Genomic DNA, 20,429 nt, shown 5'->3' on the forward strand with positions numbered 1-20,429 from the left:
TGAATGAATCATTTGAATGAACGACTCAATGACTCACTCATTAAGACGATCTTTTGCTGCCACCTATTGGCGGTTTAGTTTCATGTTTAAAAGTATCATTGCATTTTTTTATTTGTATATTCAAACATTTAGAACATCAATCTCATAACATTATTCATTGCTGTTTTATTTTTGCAGTTTAAATTAATTAATTTGATTGGTAAAAGCCCTAGTGTCTTACTAATATAACTGCATTTATTAATCAAATGTAAGAATTGAACATGAAATGCATACATTTAATAAGATTTTAAAAAATGGCCTTAATAAAATGACATAACGCCCTGGGGTAAATATCACAAATATGCAGATTTAATTAGGCCTATGTAAAAGCTGATAGAACACTGATGAGAATATTACTACAAAATCAATATATTTATACCACCAAAAATCCCCCCAATACACTGTACAGTACATACAATTTACTCTGTTCTCTACCTGATAGGCCGGATTTTGAAACTTGTTTGCAGGTATTGAGGGTATAGGGGGCGATTTCAGATTCAGCCCAGGTCTGTTCAACAAAATAGTAGTCTTATAGCAGTAGAAGACTACCGCTTCTTAAACTGTACTGGGCATGTCCTAGATCAGGCAACTTCTCTGTGCAACTTAACCTGTTTCACAGAAAAAAATGTTTATCTGAAATATAAAATATTAATCAGTACCCAACCTTATTCAATTGTGCGGTAAACCACACGAAAAATGAGAAATCTAGCCGAAATCTCTTTTTCTGTGCATTATACTAAAATAAACAAAAAAGTATAAAGGGGTTGTTTGATCTTTTCTCTTTATTCCATTACAAATAGGAAATTAAATGATCAGATATGGTGCTCCGTTGGATTTTTCTGACATCCTTTACTCTTCCCTGATGACCTCTGGCCTACTTTCTGTAAGATCTGAATTTCTGCGATCTGAATTTTAGAATATTGAATTTGATGATCTGAATTTTAGAATATTGAATTTGATGAGCTGAATTTTAGAATATTGAATTTGATGATCTGAATTTTAGAATATTGAATTTGATGATCTGAATTTTAGAATATTGAATTTGATGATCTGTATTTTAGAATATTGAATTTGATGATCTGAATTTCTTTTTCATCTGAAATCTTGAATCTGTATTTTCAAAAACTGAATATTTCCAGTCGATTAGCCTAATTCAGAACAAAATATCTGCTGTTTGAAAATACATGTCTAAACAATTTCGACACAAAAACATTTCAGATGTGTTCAATTTCAAAGGTTCTATATTCAACATTTTAAAAAATTCAAATTCAGAACTATGTAAAATGCAACATAATATTCAATTTTGTTAGATTACACTTGTCAAAAATTCAGATTTATACAATTCAAATTCAGATCATTTAGTCATATTTCTAGCTCCATAGTTTTGAGAGAGCCTTTGACATCAGATGAATGCTATTGGAAAGGTTGTACAGAAAGCCCTTATATGGAGATGTCCGGGCGTGTTTTATGCAAATAACTAACCTCTAAGGATTGGATGACAATGCAAAGACTTTTGTTCCCCCCTGTGGAGTCAATGGGTATCCTATATATTGACATTTGTCTAATATCTGTTAGACCTGCTAGAACAAAAAAAGGCATTAACACAAGCAGGCCATAATACTCAAGCTGTTTATTGAAAATGCACATACTGTATATAGGAGGCCTCTCATTCCACTGATACAGGCCCCGATGCTAATTTATTGCTTAATTGTCATGGCACAAAAATAGAAATACAAATTTTTGCCATGCAAACCTACCACTGACAAGCTTTTACAAAACGGGACAAAGTAGGTGCTTCACTAATACGGAGGAACCACACTGTTAAGATGAGCCGCAGGAAGCGAGACGATAAAAAACGCGAGTACAAAACAATGGTCATAAAAAAGGGCAACACTAACGCAGTGACAGATGGGCCAGAATGCGTCAAATAACCTGCACTCCCAGCCTTCACGTGCAAGCAGCGTATGAAAAATTGAGAAACTAAACAGTCTGCATTCCCAGAATGCTGTGCAAATAATCTCCATCACCTCCTTCATCTGTCACGAACACATCTCGTCCGTGAAAGCTGACATTCACAACCATCACGACTACTTGATAAGTATTTCACCTCGGCCACAAACCTCCGACTGCCCCTCAAACCGTGCAACGCCCATGGAAATCCTGCAAGCCCTCCTTCCCTATCGCTTCGATAAGACTTTATTACACAGCCATCGTGCAGCTCCCTATCAGTCCAGCTCAACGCCAGCAGGATTTAAGCTGAAAGGTCACCGTGACGGATCAGATATGCTGAAGAATCCCAACATGTGAAAAACCTCATCCTATGCCTTATGCAATCATGACACATGATTATGACAGTATGTACGCCGCATCAGGAGTCACGGTGACGCTGCAAGAGTCTGAAAGTTATCCAATTATGTTTGCAGCATTTCTGGCCGTGACTGGACGCGTCGAGTAACTGAAGTCGCGTGTTGAATGTGTACACGCCGGGAAACCATTAGTCTAGGAGGTGAGGAAAACTGATAAGGACACATTAACATACAAAAAAAAAAAAAACACCATCTATTCATACTATCTATAGTGTCAGAAATGATCTACCATGCCCCACTGTGATCTATCATTGACAAACGTTTGTCCGTTTGGCATATATTCGCTTCATTGCAGCAACCGTTAGTCAAATGTACTGTATATTAAATGTGTGAACATAGTAATAGAGCAGACATACAGATGTGTCATTTACATATGAATTAGGAAGAGTTTGTGACTTCAGCTGGAGATGCTTTTGTCAGTCTGATCAAGTGATCTTTGTCATTTAAATAAAAACAAAACAAAAAGAGCACCAGCTTGATACAGGAGTCCTCTGATTTGTAACCGAAAGGCGCAGGGGCGAAAAACCTTATTTGATAATTCACTGTGCCGATAAGTCTTAAATCAAGAAAAACACAAATATTTATGCCTACGTACAGTATAGTATAGATATGTACAAGTATACATACACAGAACCCAAATCACACCCTCAAATAGCATACAGACCGCTATGAATTAGGGAGAGGAGGAGTATGATGTGGGCGTTTGAAATATGACGACCATCTCTGTGGTCTGAGGAAGAGTTCAGTGCCTGATGTCCACATACACATACTGAGGCGGTCGCTCAGTCCTTTGTGGGTTCTCAGTATGAGAAAGCTCAGTCAATGTGGAAAACAAAGACACAAGTCTGAATATCAAACTCAGTGGAGAGAAAGAACCATGTTCTTCCAGTATTTCACTTTTTTTAGATGACAGAGTACAGAGGTTTCATCTTCATCAGTGGCTGAGTGAGGAGGATCGAGGTGGAAGTTGATGGACTGCTGTCGAGATGTTAAGTTGGTTGGGCCGTGGGTTGGCCCTGCCTGATCTGATTGGCTCCTGGAACTGGGTGAGTGCTTTAGATGGACTTGGATGAATCCTGCTTACTGATGAGGACCTCCAGAAGCCGCAGTTTGGCTTTGATGCGCTTGTACTCCTTGTATTCGTCCATCATAGGCATGCGATCTTCCTTCTGAACATTCCTGCGGGGAAAAAACATTTTGGTTGAGCTGATATGACACTATTGTCCAACATTAAACTTTTTGTGTGTAATTATTCTAGTTTTTAACCACTGGTCATGGCAGGTGGATTTCACTGCATTTCATCATTTAGTTTAATTTAATGCTATCCACCTTACATTTTAATAATGGTGGTTTCCACAGTGGACCAATGTCATTTGTAAAACGATGAACTGAACAGAGTCTGGAGGCGGATCAAGTGTAGTAAGTGTTTACAGTAGAAACTGTAACGTTTGCCTTGTACAGTGTCAGAGGAGGCTCTTATCATGGCAGTGTGATTACTCTCACTAGTGCAACCTATCATCAAGAAACTCACAACAACCTGTTAAAAACACTTAACAATAAAACGTTACAAACTCCTTTCTGTTTTGCATTGGTGATTAATTGCACACATATCGCGAGTACGCATACACCATTTATCTTGTTTGACCTGTTCATGATGTCATCATTGGCTATAACAGCACAATAACCCATCAGATTGAAGAGTGATTCTCACAAAACTGTATTTTAATATTGAATATTTAATTATCTTGTTAGCTCTTTGTATTTAAGCCCTCAGTTTGAGTCAGTTCCCTGTCTGGCATTGTTTGTTTGTGACTATTTCTCCAACATGTTCTCCCTTTTCATTAACAAGACTGTTATTTCTCAGACCTGTGCTTGTATTACTACATATGACAGAATACCGGACCTAAGCAGTTTATTATTATGGTTTATTATTTATATATACTATTTAATGGTCTACCTGAAGCAGGGAGATCGTCCACTGAAAGCACATGTGGAACTTTCTACATAAGTCAAGTCAACTTTATGTATACAGCACTTTTACAACGATGATCGTTTCGATGCAGCTTCACAGTGTTATACAGGAAAACATGTTATCAGCTCATTTCAATTCATCATATAGCAACAATGTGGGCAGATCAGTGATATAGTTGATACAGTTTATTTAGTAATTAATTTTATTTGGATACTTAATTAGAAATTTTAGTGTCCCCAACTGAGCAAGCCAAGCCAAAGGCGACAGTGGCAAGGAACCAAAACTCCATCAGGCCATGATGGAGAAAAATAAACTTTGGGGGAAACCAGGCCTAGTCAGGGGGGGCAGTTCTCCTCTGGCCTATTAACAACCAGTGTATGATTATTATTCTGGCAACCTAACAGGTCAGAAATCATATTAGATCGGAATATTCGCAAGATTCAAGGCATCCAGCAAGAGACAGGTTCATTGAGAATGACGTGTCGTTTTTCACAAAAAAATGAATATTCGAAGGATCGGAGTCATCGCGCCAGAAATCTAAAACCGGTTAACCTTTGGGCATCATTTCTATAGAAATTCACTAAATCTGACATCTCAAAAAAGATTTTACAGGTACTAGTAGGAGAGTATGATAGAGTGAACAATAAGAGGCTGATGCTCAGCAGGACACTAATGTGGCTTAAAACAAGTTCTTCAAATTCCCCGCTTGAAAACATCATACATTTCTACTGGTTTACCAATTCAGTTCAGTCAGAACATCACACCAGTCAAGTTGAGTTTGAGAACACGTCCTGTATGTTCACCCCCTCTGTGCGTTCAGATAAAATGAACGTGGGAGGCCTACCTGCCATTCTGTTGGTAGAATTCATCTTCAAACTCTCTGATGGTCCTCCTCAGTTTCTTCTTCTCTGCTCTGGCCTTCCATAGCTGTTCCAGGAGCTCAGGCCTGTGGGATACAGGTGGTGTTAAGTTGCTGGATTTCCATATATAGAGCTGTAACTATCATGATTCCATAGCAACAGGAAACCGTGTACTCAAAACACTCCTGAGCAGGAAACAACCTTTGACCAGCATGACAATCACGTGGCTGAGGTTAACTCAGGTTGGCAAAAGTTAGTAACAAGGTGACATGGATCTCAGCGGGACCCAATAGAGTACGCTAGACTTAGATCTGGCAGACTGTGCAGTTGTTTTACTTCATAGCAGATTACGGCATGATCCAGCTCAAGGCTTATAGGCCACTGACTCCTGCAGATTTCCAGGTATCTGCCGAGCTGTATTAATAGACCTCATGTGACGAGAGCATGAGCCGATTGCTGCTCCTACCTGATTAACTGCTGGGTTTAGTGCGTAGATGCGCATGCACATAAATCAAGGTGTAGAAATCAAGTTCAAGTCATTCATTCTGTCAATGTAGGTTACACATTAAACCAGAGTTGTTGAGAAAATCAAGACTGAGACTGAGGGACGAAACAGCGTTTAGTGAGAAAGTTAATCTCAATTTCGATTTTCTGGTTTACACTCACATTGAGGAGGCGTTGGAACTGGACAGACGCAGATCGATATTGAGCTTCCCAGAGCTGAGGACGTTCTCCTGAGTGGGATGCTGGGAGCTGGGCTGGGCTACTGGGTCCATGATGATTTCCGAGCCCTCGCTCTGCATCTCTACATTTTCCTGCTGGCCCCTGCCCTCCTCCTCCTCTTCTTCTTCGATCTCACCACAGAAGTGGGCAGTTTCTCCCTCGATAATGGGCTGTAACATTTGATTGCGCCGTTTGCTGGAAGGAGAAGCCTGTGTGTGAGAGAAGAAGCTGGTTATTCTGCTGTAACTGTACCAAACATACATGAATGTCATACAATCTGAAAACAACATTAGGTCCTGTTTCAGCACAACAAAGCAGTATCAGCTTTAATTTCACTAACCTATTAGATTTCAGCCACTTTCAACATAATTCATAGAATATATAGAAACTCCACACTTGGTTTCAGATTGCAAGCAGTAACTATATATTATTCATAACACCAAAGTCCCAAAAGGCTAATGTGGGTGTGGTGAAAAAGAGAAACGTGGTGTCTTACTATGATGGGGGTGATGCTGACACGGGTGAGCATCTGCTTGACCAGACGATATCTGTCATACAAGGGCTTTACAATCAAGCGCTCCTCTCGGGTCACCTGTAGGGAAGACTTTTGTCAGATCATTGTGTACATGAGGACAATTTTTCTGCGTGTGTGTGTAAGGCACCTACTGGGCGCCCATGAAGTCCCTCATAGTACAGAAGGTTCTTCTGCAGTACAGTTTTCTCACTAGCAAGCTGCTCCTTGGTCATTTTCTGTGAGAGCAACAAATTAACTTCTCAAATTAGATGTTAACGCTGGAGGAACTACAAAACTTACGCTAGACATCATACACTTGCCATCTTTGTAAATGGTTACAGAGTTGTAAATGGGCATCGTACAATAAACAACGACACTACCAGACTCACAAAGAGACGCATGACAAATAAAAGGGATGTTTTAAAATCATCAGAAAATATCAACCTTTTTGATATTCTCCAACCTGATGGAATCATAGTCTGAAGCAATGTTGTAAATTAACAGGGGCTTGGGGCAAAAATGTAAACACTTTTTATTCATTTTCACATTTCACTTTAACCTCAACAGTCATAATCAAGTTTGTTTTCTTGTGCAGAAAAATTTCAAAACACAGAGGCACAAAATTGCCCCCCGCACAATAAGACAAAATTGATTACAACTGTTAAGGTTAAAGAGAATCGTGAAATAAATAAGTGTTGATTGCTGCATTACATTAAATATGCTCACGTTGCACTAACAGGAACAGACATCTTTGGAATGCACAAATGTAATTCATTTTATAAAATCTATTTCTGTTTCTGGTTAAAAAATAAAAATTATCATACAGAATGCAATTTTCTGTGAAATGTGTCAACTCCAGCTGCCCAAAATCAGTAGACTAGCTCTGACTCTCCGCAAATAGCATTGACTGTAAATCGGGGGAAATGATGTGCAAAAGACATGCAGTGTATTCTAGCCATTAAATGGTTAGTTCACCTTAAAAATCATCCTATAAATGTATTCCCCCTTAAGCCATACTAGGTGTATATGACTTTCTTCTTTCAGCCCAACAAAATCAGTTTTATATATATATATATATATATATATATATATATATATATATATATATATATATATATATATATATATATATAAATATATATATTCTGGCTCTTCCAAACTTCATAATGGCAGTGAATGGTACCTTCGATTTTGAAGCCTAAAAAAAGTACAACCATCTGTTATAAATGCAACCCATATGGCTCCACAGAGTTAATAAAGTCCTTCTGAAGTGAAGTGTTTTTATATATAATAAAAAAAATCCATATTTATAACTTAATAAACTATAAACAGGAGCAGCCGAAAATGGCCGTACGCGAGTTAAGCTCATTTGACATTTAATCTTTTAAAAGACGCTTTTATCCAAAGCGACTTATAAAAAGGGGAGATCGATATAAGCAACAAAACAAACAAGAGCAACAACCTGCAAGTGCTGTAAAAAGTCTCAGTTAATCGAGCACAGTACATAAAAAAATATTTATTTTTTATTTTTTTGTAAGACAAACAAACAGAAAATTTAGTTCAGACAGAAGAGTGACCTCTGACCCAAAGTACTGGCCTAGAATGGCTTAAGAAGTGAGTAAATTATGGGATTTTTCATTTTTGAGTGAACTAACCCATTAAATGTTACACATATACATTCTTGAGAACTTTTTATTTGACGAGTTTGAAATGAATCAAAGCTGCTAATTAAAGTTGAAGAAGCTGGAACTCACTCTGACGTCCTCCGGCCAGCTGTCCTCGACTCTTTTGGTTTGGATGCAGCGCTGAATGATCTCCAGCGTCTCCTCTCGGCTGGGCCGGTGTCCCCTTGGCTCGCTCTCCACAGGGCCCTCATGAGCCGACTGATCCAGTGTGGATCCAAAGCTCTTGGGCAGAGTGTTACTGCGTGGACGCGTCTGTGGAGTCAGCTCACTCTCAGCCTTGTGTTTGGCATCTGAGTAAGAGAGACAGAGAGAGAAAGACTTAGGAGGCCAGATGGTTTGCTGGTCGCTGCGGACATTCAGGGTGGAGTTGGCCACTCCAACCAAAAGAAAAACATATTTATCAGCCTCACTCAGCATCACCAAAATCTGAGAAAAAAGTCCACTAAGTAGTGCACTGACAACCTCACAAAGTAAAATATCAGAGGGCCATTTTTCATTTTCAGTATACGCAAAAGGAGCAGAGGAAGCAGAGGGAGCTCGGCGGCTAAGAACAGCCTGAGAGCCCTTGAACCTCAGCACCTATCATAGGATAACTCTCATAAAAATACACTTTAGATGGTTACAGAAGCTGAGACACGTGGTTGAGAGCGTCCCGTAGGGGGAATGCGTCTGCGAGACCGCGGTCAGAGAGACAGTCAGAGAGAGAGGAGAGCAGAGAGTGTCAAACTCAAGTGTTGAAGTCTACTTACTGCTGCTTATATGTACTTACAGAAGTGGGGTGCCTGTTTAGAGACATTGAGGGGGCGTGACAGTGTAAAATGGGGTGTGTTCGGGACGGAGGAAGAGGACGAGTGGCATCTGTATGACTGAAGCACGGCCTGGTGCCTCAGGGAACCTTTTGGGAAGAGGTGCTGTCGTCCTGCCGATGCGGGCCATCCGAGGGGATTTAGTTAAAGAGAAAGAGAGACTTTATACGACAGTGCACCTCTGATGGGGGGCATCAAATGGAAATGGATGATGGGAAGTGTTGGGGCCAAACACAGTGAGCGGAGGGGTCTCTGGTAGAGTATGAGTGTGGTCCCATGAGAGAGAGCCCCAGAGCCTCTACAGACATGCAGTGCAACTCCACACTTCTCCACTCTGCCCTACAGGGGACAGGGGAGCAGGCCCGGACCAAGACTGCCCAATAACGGTATGACACTGACAATCACACAGTCCACAGCCAAATCACCCACCCCCCCTGCTCACACAGCCACTCTTACCTTTGAGCTGCTTGCGGATTTTGGTAAGGTCAGTCATCCACTTCAGCACCTTCGAATCAGCTGCCTTATCGGCGTGAGACGGCTGCAAAAGATAAACAGCATTATCAATTGAATCATTCATCTGTGAAATTATTCATGCATGACAACACACAGTATGTACACTAGATTTTGTCATTTCAGTGGTACTTGTTGCCACAATGCAAAAGTTTTGCTAGATGGTCGCTAAGGTGTTCTAAAAAACTGTTGGAGTGTTGCTATTGGGTTCCTAGGGTGTTCTGGGAGGTTATTTAGGGTGTTGCTTGTGTACGCTTGTGTATGACTAGGTCTTTCTAACCTTGTAGTTTCTCTCTTTCTCAAACTGTTCCTCAAAGTGCTTAATTTTCTTCTTGAGATTCTGGAGTTTCTTTGTGAGCTGGTGGGAGACGGTGTCTGCCTTCAGACTGTCTTTGGAAGAGAGGGAGGCACGGCGAGGCCTGCGAGACATGACGCAAGCATGAGTTTGATTGTCAGTGCATCATAAATAGTCATTAGTGATTTTGGTTACTCTGCTCACCTCCCACAGGACAGAGATTTGGTGGAAGAGGTGGCATCGTGGTCCTGCTGCAAGAACCGCTGACTGTGGCCAAAGTCCAGGAACCGCCGGGCCAGTAGTGGCTGAGTATCCTCTTCTAGAGGCAGGGGCATCATGCGGCCCGCCAGCGGGGACAGTTGGGCCTCCCCTGATTCGGTCTCCTCTTGCCATGGCATGAACACTGGCACAGGGTCTGCCAAAGACACGAACACATACGCTGTCATGCAACCAACATCATCACAATGTTTGTTTTTAATCACAGAGTTAGAAGTACACAACATCCCTGGGTTGCTTTATGATATTAAAGGGTTAGTTCACCCAAAAATGGAAAATCTGTCATTAATTAATTACACTCATGTCGTTCCAAACAGATAAGATCTCATTTTCGGAACAGAAATTAAGGTATTTTTTAATGTAATCTGAGAGCTTTCTGACCCCTCCACAGGCAGCAATTTAACTGCCACTTTCAAGGCCAAGAAAGGAAGGAATAAAATCAATAAAATAGTTAATGCGACAGCATTGGTTCAACCATAATGTTATGAAGTGACAAGTATACTTTTTGTTCTCAGATTTAATAAAAAATATTAATTTGTGTTCCAAAGATGAATTGTCTGGCTATCACCAGAACAAAGCTCAAATTAAGATTGAACATTGGTCTGGGGAGTCTGCTCTGTATTTTGTACTGCACATGAGGCGTGATAAGCAAGCATAAATCAAATGACGCCGTATGCGATCAATTAACCAATCAGACCACAAGAGGTGTGATCAACGGGCATAATTCAAATGACTCTGTGCGCAATCGATTAGTCCTTCAACCAATGTGATCAACGAGCAATGACCCATTCCCTTCTCTATCCGTCTGCCATTATCTTCCAGGTGGATAAGCCAGTCTGCGATTGGCTCCCACAAAAGTGTAACAGAGCCAGGATAAATGAATGTACAGGTTTCCAGACTGAGTTGCAGGGCGAAATCAAATCACTGGCAGATCAGGCTGGGTTTACCAGTCTAGAAGATGAAAGAAGATCTTAAGATTTTGAAACAACATGAGGGTGAGTAATTAATGACAGAATTTTATTTTTTGGGTGAACTAACCCTTTAACCTGAGGTCTAAATGGGTGAGCTGCTCTGATACATAGCAAGCGAACAGGACAACACATGAAAACCAAGAAGAGAAAAATCATACTTCCTCTTGGAAATGGACAAGAACTGTTATTTGGCAGGTGACTATTCTGGGTAATAGTGCATAGTTTAATGTCATCCACTCTGCCAAGCTTTCACACACACACATTTTGGAGCCAACATATTTAAAGAGCTTCGTCGCTGCTACATCAGCAATGACAGCAGCCATTGTTTATCGTGCTTGACGCAAGAAAACATGCTCGGAGCAGAAGTCACATTGCCCTGATACGGCAGAGAATGTACTGGACTGGGGCCTGCTATGGAAACTAAGCTGATCAAATTTGCACTGCCTAGATGTCTGACATGGTGGTTGATTAGTAGAAAGCTGATGCATTGGCTGATGGCAGATGGCAAATAGTGGGAGTCAGCAGGTCCAATGGGGTGCGTGTGAGGATCCGAAGGGTTAGTCACAATCTCGGGGGGAGGGGGTGGCAAACTGAAACTGATGGCGTTTTCACACCACTGCACTTTTAGCACAGACCAGAGTTTTCATCTGTGTGAACTTGGTAGGTGTGAAAGTTTAAATATAATATAAATATGATGATAACATCCACACCATCGGATGAAAATGACCTGTTGATTATAAGCATGTATTTATGTCATCTGCTGCTTTAAAATGCTCAAGATCTTTAAACCAGGATACATTTTGATTGGTTGTCAATGTTTTTATCGTTTATCAGCAGGAAAACAAATTTGTTCTGAAAATAATTTTGAACTATATCATTGATCTATGTCTTTATCATTATGCATGTAGTGTAGACTTACCTATTCTCACTAAATTAAAAAAATTATGATATTTATCCTCCTTGGTTTCAAAGGGCCTAGTCCTTTGTATGAAAGCAATACGGATGGAATTTGATCAAGTAAACTGCTTTTGTACAATAAATACAATGAAGGGTCAACACATAAACTTCGGGGCTTGCTTAATGCTACTTGTCTTGGAAGAAAGCTTCGGAGAGCAACAAGTGTATCCCCAAGTGTTGTTCTGGGTGCACAAGGTTTGGTAATAACATTGGATAAACCCTTCATATATAAGTATTCACTCGGTGGAACTTGGAGGTTGAAAGTGTACTGTGGTTTGAGGTCAAAATAATGAAGTGTGTAGAGAGCTCTGGTGTAAAGGTGAGGGGGTGGAGTGTGAAAAAAGCCTAAGAGGGGCACTGGGAGATGGACGAGCAGGGGGAGGGCTGTGGAGATGCTACTTACCGCTCCCTTCTTTCTGCAGGTGCATACATGTGAAGTCAATGAGTGGGAAATTGATGGGGCATGATGCTGACCAGGCATGGGTGGAAAGAGAGATAGCACAGAAGAGTGCGGTGAGCTATGAGCCTCACACACACGCAGATACACACACACACACGCACAGCTGTGAATCTAAGGCTTAAATACAAATGAGTCATAACTAGCATTTATTCAGTCAGTCCACATAAGCCATATTAATGATTCACATACATCTATACTCACATGAAAAAACAGAACAGTGCATGTTGGTGATTTATGAATAAAATAGTTTACTTTCCCCATGTATAGCTCTGAGATCTATTAAATTGAAGTCAAGGGCACTGTCAACATTCAGCCTCTGCATACATACACAAGCACATTATATCAGTCTTATATATGAGCTTAAATGTGAAGTTTGTACCTTCTACTGTAAGTAGATTGTAAAAAATAATGACTGACTTTAAACAGGTTTCCTAAACCCTCCCCATTTTCAACTGGTCGGATAAACAGATGTATTTTACAGGATGTGTCCTGATTATTTTTTAATAATCTGTATAAGGACCGTTTCTTTGCACAGGGCTATTTTGATGCATTTTCCCCCACAGGAAACAGTTAATAAACAGTCAGACTAAGAAACTTTTATAGAGACATAATAGAAAGAGTTACCTTCTTGTTCGCTGTCCGAGAAAATGCTTCTGGTCAAAGACTGAGGGCCGCTGACTGGCTCTGTGGATTCAGTATTAGCATTCAGGTCACAGTCGCCGGGCTCCTGTGAGTCATTGGATGGGTTTGGTTAGACACTTCAGTCTCACGGTGTAGAAAAACAGACAGAAGCCTAGTGGCATCCAAATATACTCACACAGGTGATAACATCAGCCTGGTCCATCTGCTCGTTGTCTGGGTAGTTCTCCAGTCTGTGTGAAGATGGAAACAAATGACTATGAACTCCCGAATGAGGTGATAATAACTGTGTGATCTGTTCCCTTCACGCACGTCAATTATAGAGCCATTCCATGCAAGCTCTTAAAATGTCATGCCACAGGGAAAATCTAGTCATATTTAGTCTATTAATAAGGGTGTAAAACAAGCAAAGAGAATTCAGGCTGAATGACAAACTATGGCCAGTGTATCCAAACTTCACTAGTCACACCCACACATATTATACAGGCCAATAGATTCTGGAATCTAGGACACTAGTTTATCAGATGTAAGATGTAACAGGCTTACAAAAGTTTTACAAGAGGAACACAATTTAAAATTTACAAGCTATTTATAGCTCGACATTTCTATTATGATGTTCCATTAAAAGAACAGAACAATTGTAATTGTTTTCTTGTAAAACATTATTTTTGGAAGAGATGTTTTAGCTTTCAAAACCAAACTTTTTTTTTTTCAGTCTTTTCATTAGAAAAATAAGTTTCTGCATGGCAGCAGAAGTCCAGAAATACACTCCACGTGAGTACACAAACGCAATGCCCGGCCAGCGCTTTCACGTGTGTGTGGTCTCATTGTACATACTTAATGTACATTCTTGCGTGCCTGCGTTCAAGGAGGCAAAATGTCTATGCCCTTCAAATGCCCTAATGGCACTAAAAATATTATTCAAGCTGAGTAATGTGTGCTAACTATTACTTCACCATGACAGTTGCATGAATGATAGAGAAATGTTGAGAAATGATAGAGTTTATGTTAATGCTTGCTATAACAGCCCTAAAATGCATTAGGCACATTTTTGAAGGTGATATTGAACACAGCTAGAGATTTTGCATTCATGTACTTGGTAAAATACGCTGTGGGTTTCAAGGTGTGGTCACACCTTAGTAAAATTTCAGCAAAATCTGCATGGGGAAATCTTTTGCTCTCACGCAAAATTCCTGTGAATTCCTTTTGAAACGACTGGATTTCTGCCTTGAACAGCAGTAATTGTGACCGCGCCTTAACACCTCCAATCTAACCTTTCTGTGGTGAGATTCTCAGCATCTATGAGAGTGTCTGTGTCAAGATCCATCCCAGAACTTTCTTCTGTGACAGGGCTGCTGAGCTGAGAACCTCGAGATTCCTGTAGGGGAAAGGAGGGTAATTACCACTGACTGTACCAACAAGTTTAGAAGTGAAATAGACAATAGGCCCTGGCATTATGCTGAAGATATATAGCACAATGCCAAATGTTCTCGAAGCCATTGTAACACTCAAACATATCTAGGCCTTGTGCGTGTTTACGGATGACTGCATCTCAAGGTCGGCAGCTGATAAGACTGAAGAATGGAGGGAGGGTGTGTTTGCGTTGACCAGGTGGCGCTGTCATTCTCCAGGGTTGGCTATTAAAAGAAGGTGACCCAGTTCATATGTGTCTAACCTGTGGCCAGGCCGCAGGAACTTTAGGAGCGTGTGGAAGGAAAAGAAGCCTCCCAAAGAGACTGTTAATCAGAGTCATCAGTGAGTCACAATCCCAGACACATTTGTCATTTTATTACACCTCACGGTTGAGCAGCTAAAGAGAATCAAGAGACACAAACCTTTATCATCAGCTATGGTGACGCTTCTTCCTCCTCTTGTTACTTAATTAGCTACTTGAGGAAAGTGCTTTATCTGAAATGTTTTGTTCGCTCTGGCAAAGTGTTAAACGGGGGAAGATTGCTTGTGCCTGCTGAGAACAGTTGACAGTCTGTTTATCTGACAGAAAGGCCCTTGTTTCTCACTCTCCTGAGGAGGAGCAGCTCTGCCGTGTATTACAGACCTTGCTGATAGCAGAGGGTCTAATCATATTCAAGGCCACACACACACACACGCACACACACGCACACAGACACAGACAGACGATTTATGAATTATAATGGTTTACTTTCCCTATGTATAGCTCTGTGATCTATTAAATTCAAGTCAAGGGCACTGTCAACATAGACTAAATAAATCGTCTAAGACAATGGTTGTCAACCTTTTTGATTTCAAGGATTCTTATTAAGGTATTTTTAATTGTCCTGGTATTGGTATTACCAGGACAATTACCAAGGTATTGTCCTGTGGGAGGTGTCCACAACAATATTGAAAGACCATCAAACTCTAGTTTTGTTTGAAAAACTAATTTAAATTGATGGGCCTAGCTTCTGTAAATTATAAAAGTATGTGAAATATATTTAATTAAAATGAAAATGCAATAAAAATTAAAATAATTAATGTCAGAAGGGCTTTAGAGCTGAACCAGGGTATATGCAGGAATCCTGAAGTTAATTTCAATACCTTTTTAAGACTTTTTTAAGACCTTCTCAAAATATTTTAAGACCTCATCGCACTTCAAGTTCTAATCGGCAACAAACCTTTAATAAACAGTTGTAGCCGAATGTAGACTTAAAATCTCTATCGTAGGCCAATGTATTGTTTTGTATTGTTTATATTGCATATCTGTTTTACAACGTATGGAGGGCAACACATTACCTAACTGCGCATTCCACAAAATACATGACGTCACCCGTAGATGGCGCGCGCCAGGGATGGAAATGAACTTTTTTCAAAGTCTACCACTCAATGTTTTTACCAGCCACTTTTTTGTTTTTAACAAATTAATACTACAAGCTCTACAATACTTGGGCAGTTTATTTAATGTCAAGTCTCAATGAATTCCTGACATTTTCACGATGATTTGTGGTGTTTTATGCCTTCCAGTTTTATGGTTTTTAGTCCCAAGAATGAAACTATTCGTTCTGGCATCTTTGAAGCGTGTTGACAACATACTGAGCAGAACATTGTCAGTAGGGATGCAGCGAAATCAAAATTCTTGACCGAAACAAAAAAAGAAGAAACCAAAGCCAAAAACCGAAAAATAAAATTCAAACTAGATTGTTTAACTCGACCTCACTCATGTGTTCATTAAATAATAATGTACAGGCCTACTGGCCTGCAGAAAGGTACAGAAATTGAATAAAGTAATTAAATGTAAAATAACTGCATATTTAACTGTTTAAATGAAAGATTAATCCTTATTAAACTTACAAAAACTATTCAATCAAGAGCATTGTTTAATGTCAAACTAAATATAAGGACATCACTCAGGCAGCAGTAAAGGCTACTGCGCCTTTAAGACCTGAGGCAGGGATATGCTCGTCTTTCTCGACTGTGCACACTATACAGTTCACTTAAGGCATATTCAGACGATGTCTGCTAGGATACTTATCAAGATGGACATGTTGACATACTTCTTGTGTGAGTTTGTCCATTTAAGCGCAAGACTTGAAAGAGAACTCAATATTTGCGCGCTGTGAGACTCGCGTGCGCTCTCGGATGATGCACAGCATCAGATCTTCTCTCAGCGCGCGCGAGTCTCACAGCGCGTCTTCACGCGAGTGATGACGGAGAAAACGACTGGTCATATGCGCACATACGGCAGCACTCGCGTGCACTGAACAAAGTTTACAAAGAGGTGAAACAGCTCGGTAGGTGAAGCGAGTTTACCCGCCACAACTCTAAATCAGCCGCATTTGGCTGGTGGCGTGGCGGCGCTAATTTCCATCCCTGGCGCGCGCGCTCCGAGCAGATCTCAGACTGAGTACCCGGTTGTTTTTTAATACTTATGGGGATGAAAATAAATATATTCATAAATACTTTTTGGAGTCAAACTCTTTTGACAAAGCTTGAACAAAATACTTTCAAAATTTAAGACTTTATAAAGCCGTGATAAGACTTTTTAATACTTTATAAGGGTCTTAATTTTCCCAAAATTGATTTATCACCTTTTAAGACTTTTCAAGACCCCGCGGATACCCTGTGAACGTTCTTTAGGAAAGCAAATCTCAAAATAGGGTCTGCGGACCCCTGATGGTCCATGAAATACTCTGCCATAGGCTACCGTATTTTTCGGACTACAAGTCACTGTTTTCATCATTTAAAACGTGCTATAACTTATATTCCAAATTGACTTATATAATGCAATTAACATCAAATAAGCAAAAAAGTAGAAACGTTTTATATAACTATTTCTCTGTCTGTTCTATATTTGTGTTTGTATTAGGTGTGTTTAGGTTCATGTTCGTTCATTTTGAAAGATGTTCACTGAGACCAAGACAACAGAAAGCGCATTCTGTTTTTTTTTATTATTTTACACAACAAACGCTTTCAAAGTCTTTTTGAATCTGAACAAAAGTAGACCCTGTAGAGTCTTATATTATTCCCTATCTATATCACCATAAATAATGGAGAATTTTAAGTTGTTTCAGCTGCTATAATAAAAAAAAAAGTGATGAAGCGCACAAACATATCAGTTCTAGCATATCTAAATGGATATCACAGCACATTCAGCATCAAACTAAAAAATGCAGTCATCTGAACATATAATTTTTTTCTAAGCACATTTTGCGCATGCCCATATTAGGACACGAGTAAAGTACAAAGCCTTGTTAACATAATAAAAGATTTAAAAGCTTATTTAATGCTTGTTTTGTCTTATTTAAGTCATCTAAAGTCACCTATTTATAAATTTGCAAAGACCCCGTGGTGGAGAACTACTGTCTAAGGCCGTTCCTCTGGCTTTCAAAGTTATGTTGCATAAAATAAATACAAATCCATAACCCTCTCACCTCGCTATTCTCTGATGGCAGGCTCTCCTCTGTAACCTCCGGGAGAGTCTCAGTCTCTGCCTCAGATTCAGACTGCACATCTTCAAGGTCCTCAGGCCCTGGTGTCTTATGAGTAGGGCTGTTTCTGTGGAGGAAAAGTATATACAGATTTACAGCAACGCATCAAAATAACTTCCAAGCTAGTCATTCATATTCCAATTTCTCTCCAAATACCTGCCACTTACAGGCTACAAACAAATAAATGCCAGTGTCGGCATGTGCTCTGTTTTTTGTCAAACTCACCCTTGAATGGGTTGGGAGTCCAACACCTGACTCTCATAGCTGCCGAGCTCCTTATCAATAGAAGTCTGTAGGTCCAACAAGTGCTGTTCCACTGCAGCACGAATGGTCCTCTGTATTATACTGCAAATAAACACATTCAAGGCGTCTGACACAACTATTCAAAATGGCGTCCCATTAAATCTGGAACATGCAATACACCCATATTAATCATTGTTTGACCGGTTTAAAAAGGTCATCCAAGAAGTTTTCACTGCAAGCTCATCTTTCTAACAAATAGCCCTCCATACTGAGCACCACAGATTCCTGTGTCTGAAAATAGACATGTTTTGAGCTTACTAAGACTTTCAGTATTATAACAGCCAAGTCTCTAATGTCGACACAGAGACTGTACTGGGGCACTGGCTATGTTGAGTTCACGTGTTTTGAGTGGAACAATAGACCCCCAAGCATGCCATCCTAACCATCCTCCACGTGCCCATTGCCGCCTTTGCGTGCTCCATATTTCCAAAAGTAAATCATTAGAGGACGGCGTTGTTTGTGCTCTGCACCTAAGCGCTGTGGTGGTCTCGGTTTAGATCTGCTCGCTAATCAAGCAGAATTGCACAACCAGATGCACTAGCTTTGCCTGAAGACGTTTGGTGACAGATACTTTAATGCATTTTCTGCTCTAAGGGCATTTAGAAATTGGATAATATTCTTCCTGCTGCCACAATTTGCTGCTGGTAGTCAAGGCTTCAGTTCAAAAGCCATTCACTAGCAGGAGAATGGGAAAATAAATTACTGTCATTTATTAATTGTTCTTAATCTCATGGTGGGTTTTCGTTTAATTACAAAAAAAATAGTGGAATGTCAGAAATGGATAATTTGGCATAATTCCACTTTCAATTGTATTTTTCTGAATGTCAATGTCACAAAGCAAATATGTCTCATTGTCGGCAAGACGACATCCCTTAGTAATCTGCTTTTAAGAATATAATCACATTCATTCTGCCTCATTTTGCCTTCTGTCCACCTAAATGGTCTGTTTATTCCATTCTGTGGCCCTTTGAGTGAACAAATCAGATTTAGACCAGAGGATAATTGCGTATAGACCAAATTAATGTCAGTTAAATTAACTTCAAATAGACGATGAAAATGGACCTAATGGTCAAAGAAAGGCTTTGGGTGCTGTTTATGTCAAGATTTCATAAGAGCAAACAAACAAGACTCAAAGCTAACCATATGATTCTAGATGAGACATTAAAGAGCAATAATAATAATAATAATAACAACAATAATATTTTGTTAAAAAAAAAAAAAAGTAGTAGAGACTTACTCGGCAGATCCTGGAAGAATGCTGATGGAAGAAATGTGCGAACTGGAAAGAGAAGAAAAGGAAGCACACATTAGGAGGATATAAAATGTATGATCCTCTTTATAAAACAACGCCTGTATGTGCCACCAGGGAAAAGAAGTATCATTTAGCATACATTTCTAAAGTCACGTACACTGCAGAAAAACATGTCCAGGAAGCATCAGGAGGGTCAGGAAGTTGGCATCTGAGAGAAATTGAGGGTGGGGTGACTTAGCAGACCCATAAACAAACTCAGACATGCTAGGAACGTTTGCTTGTATAACACTAGTTGACCGCTGCTTGTTAACACCCGTGTCTGGTTTTGGGGTAGGAACAAATGAGGCCCTGATGGATACAACAGGTGCTCCGCCATACGTTCTGACAGGGCAGGACACATCAGCGCACAAACAGAAACAGGACAAGCGTGAAGTTCAGATCAGCTTTTGAAGTCCTCCGTGTCATTTGGCGGCAGCCATGAGGTTTGTGGTGTAATGTCTTGACCCCTTAAGCTCTTTTAGGCTACTAGGAAGGTGTATGTCAACCAGCCATCCCATGAAAAAGGAAAAGCACTTTTTTCTACGCAAACTAGGGCTGTCACTAACCACTACTAGAGTAATCGGTCAATTCATTTGATGACTAATCTGATATTTTTGTGTGGTACTAAAAATAGACCTAAGCCTTTAAAATTATTAAAATAAATGTATTATAACAATGAGGCAATAATATTTGGCTCAAATAAAGTATCAAAAGCAAGTAATCATATAGTTTTATAGAACAACACTGTTAAAATACACACATAATATAACTATCATTGGTAACACTATTTTAGGATTCAGTTATTAACTAGTTGCTTAT

General features: G+C 39.9%; 1 protein-coding gene across 4 annotated transcripts in view; it reads right to left on the reverse strand.

Annotated features, from left to right (window-relative positions):
• Positions 1-1,652: 1,652 nt before the first annotated feature.
• The window catches only part of fam13b (family with sequence similarity 13 member B), a 51,091-nt gene continuing 32,314 nt past the window's right edge, over positions 1,653-20,429 (reverse strand). For 2 of the 4 annotated variants that reach the window (XM_067458014.1, XM_067458013.1), the window contains 17 exons: positions 19,557-19,598; positions 18,242-18,361; positions 17,960-18,083; positions 14,348-14,451; positions 13,252-13,306; positions 13,059-13,161; positions 12,378-12,443; positions 9,975-10,185; positions 9,756-9,894; positions 9,422-9,503; positions 8,929-9,078; positions 8,229-8,449; positions 6,627-6,710; positions 6,457-6,552; positions 5,904-6,169; positions 5,222-5,323; positions 1,653-3,584 (listed from right to left, as the gene is read on the reverse strand). In XM_067458014.1, coding sequence (XP_067314115.1) covers positions 3,461-3,584; positions 5,222-5,323; positions 5,904-6,169; positions 6,457-6,552; positions 6,627-6,710; positions 8,229-8,449; positions 8,929-9,078; positions 9,422-9,503; positions 9,756-9,894; positions 9,975-10,185; positions 12,378-12,443; positions 13,059-13,161; positions 13,252-13,306; positions 14,348-14,451; positions 17,960-18,083; positions 18,242-18,361; positions 19,557-19,598 — 2,089 coding nt within the window. In that variant the 3' untranslated portion in view covers positions 1,653-3,460. The remainder of the gene's footprint in view (positions 3,585-5,221; positions 5,324-5,903; positions 6,170-6,456; positions 6,553-6,626; positions 6,711-8,228; positions 8,450-8,928; positions 9,079-9,421; positions 9,504-9,755; positions 9,895-9,974; positions 10,186-12,377; positions 12,444-13,058; positions 13,162-13,251; positions 13,307-14,347; positions 14,452-17,959; positions 18,084-18,241; positions 18,362-19,556; positions 19,599-20,429) is intronic. The other 2 variants (XM_067458015.1, XM_067458016.1) reach the window with 2 other exon arrangements.

This window comes from Pseudorasbora parva, chromosome 11 (genome assembly GCF_024679245.1).
Source record: "Pseudorasbora parva isolate DD20220531a chromosome 11, ASM2467924v1, whole genome shotgun sequence".
NCBI lineage: Eukaryota > Metazoa > Chordata > Actinopteri > Cypriniformes > Gobionidae > Pseudorasbora > Pseudorasbora parva.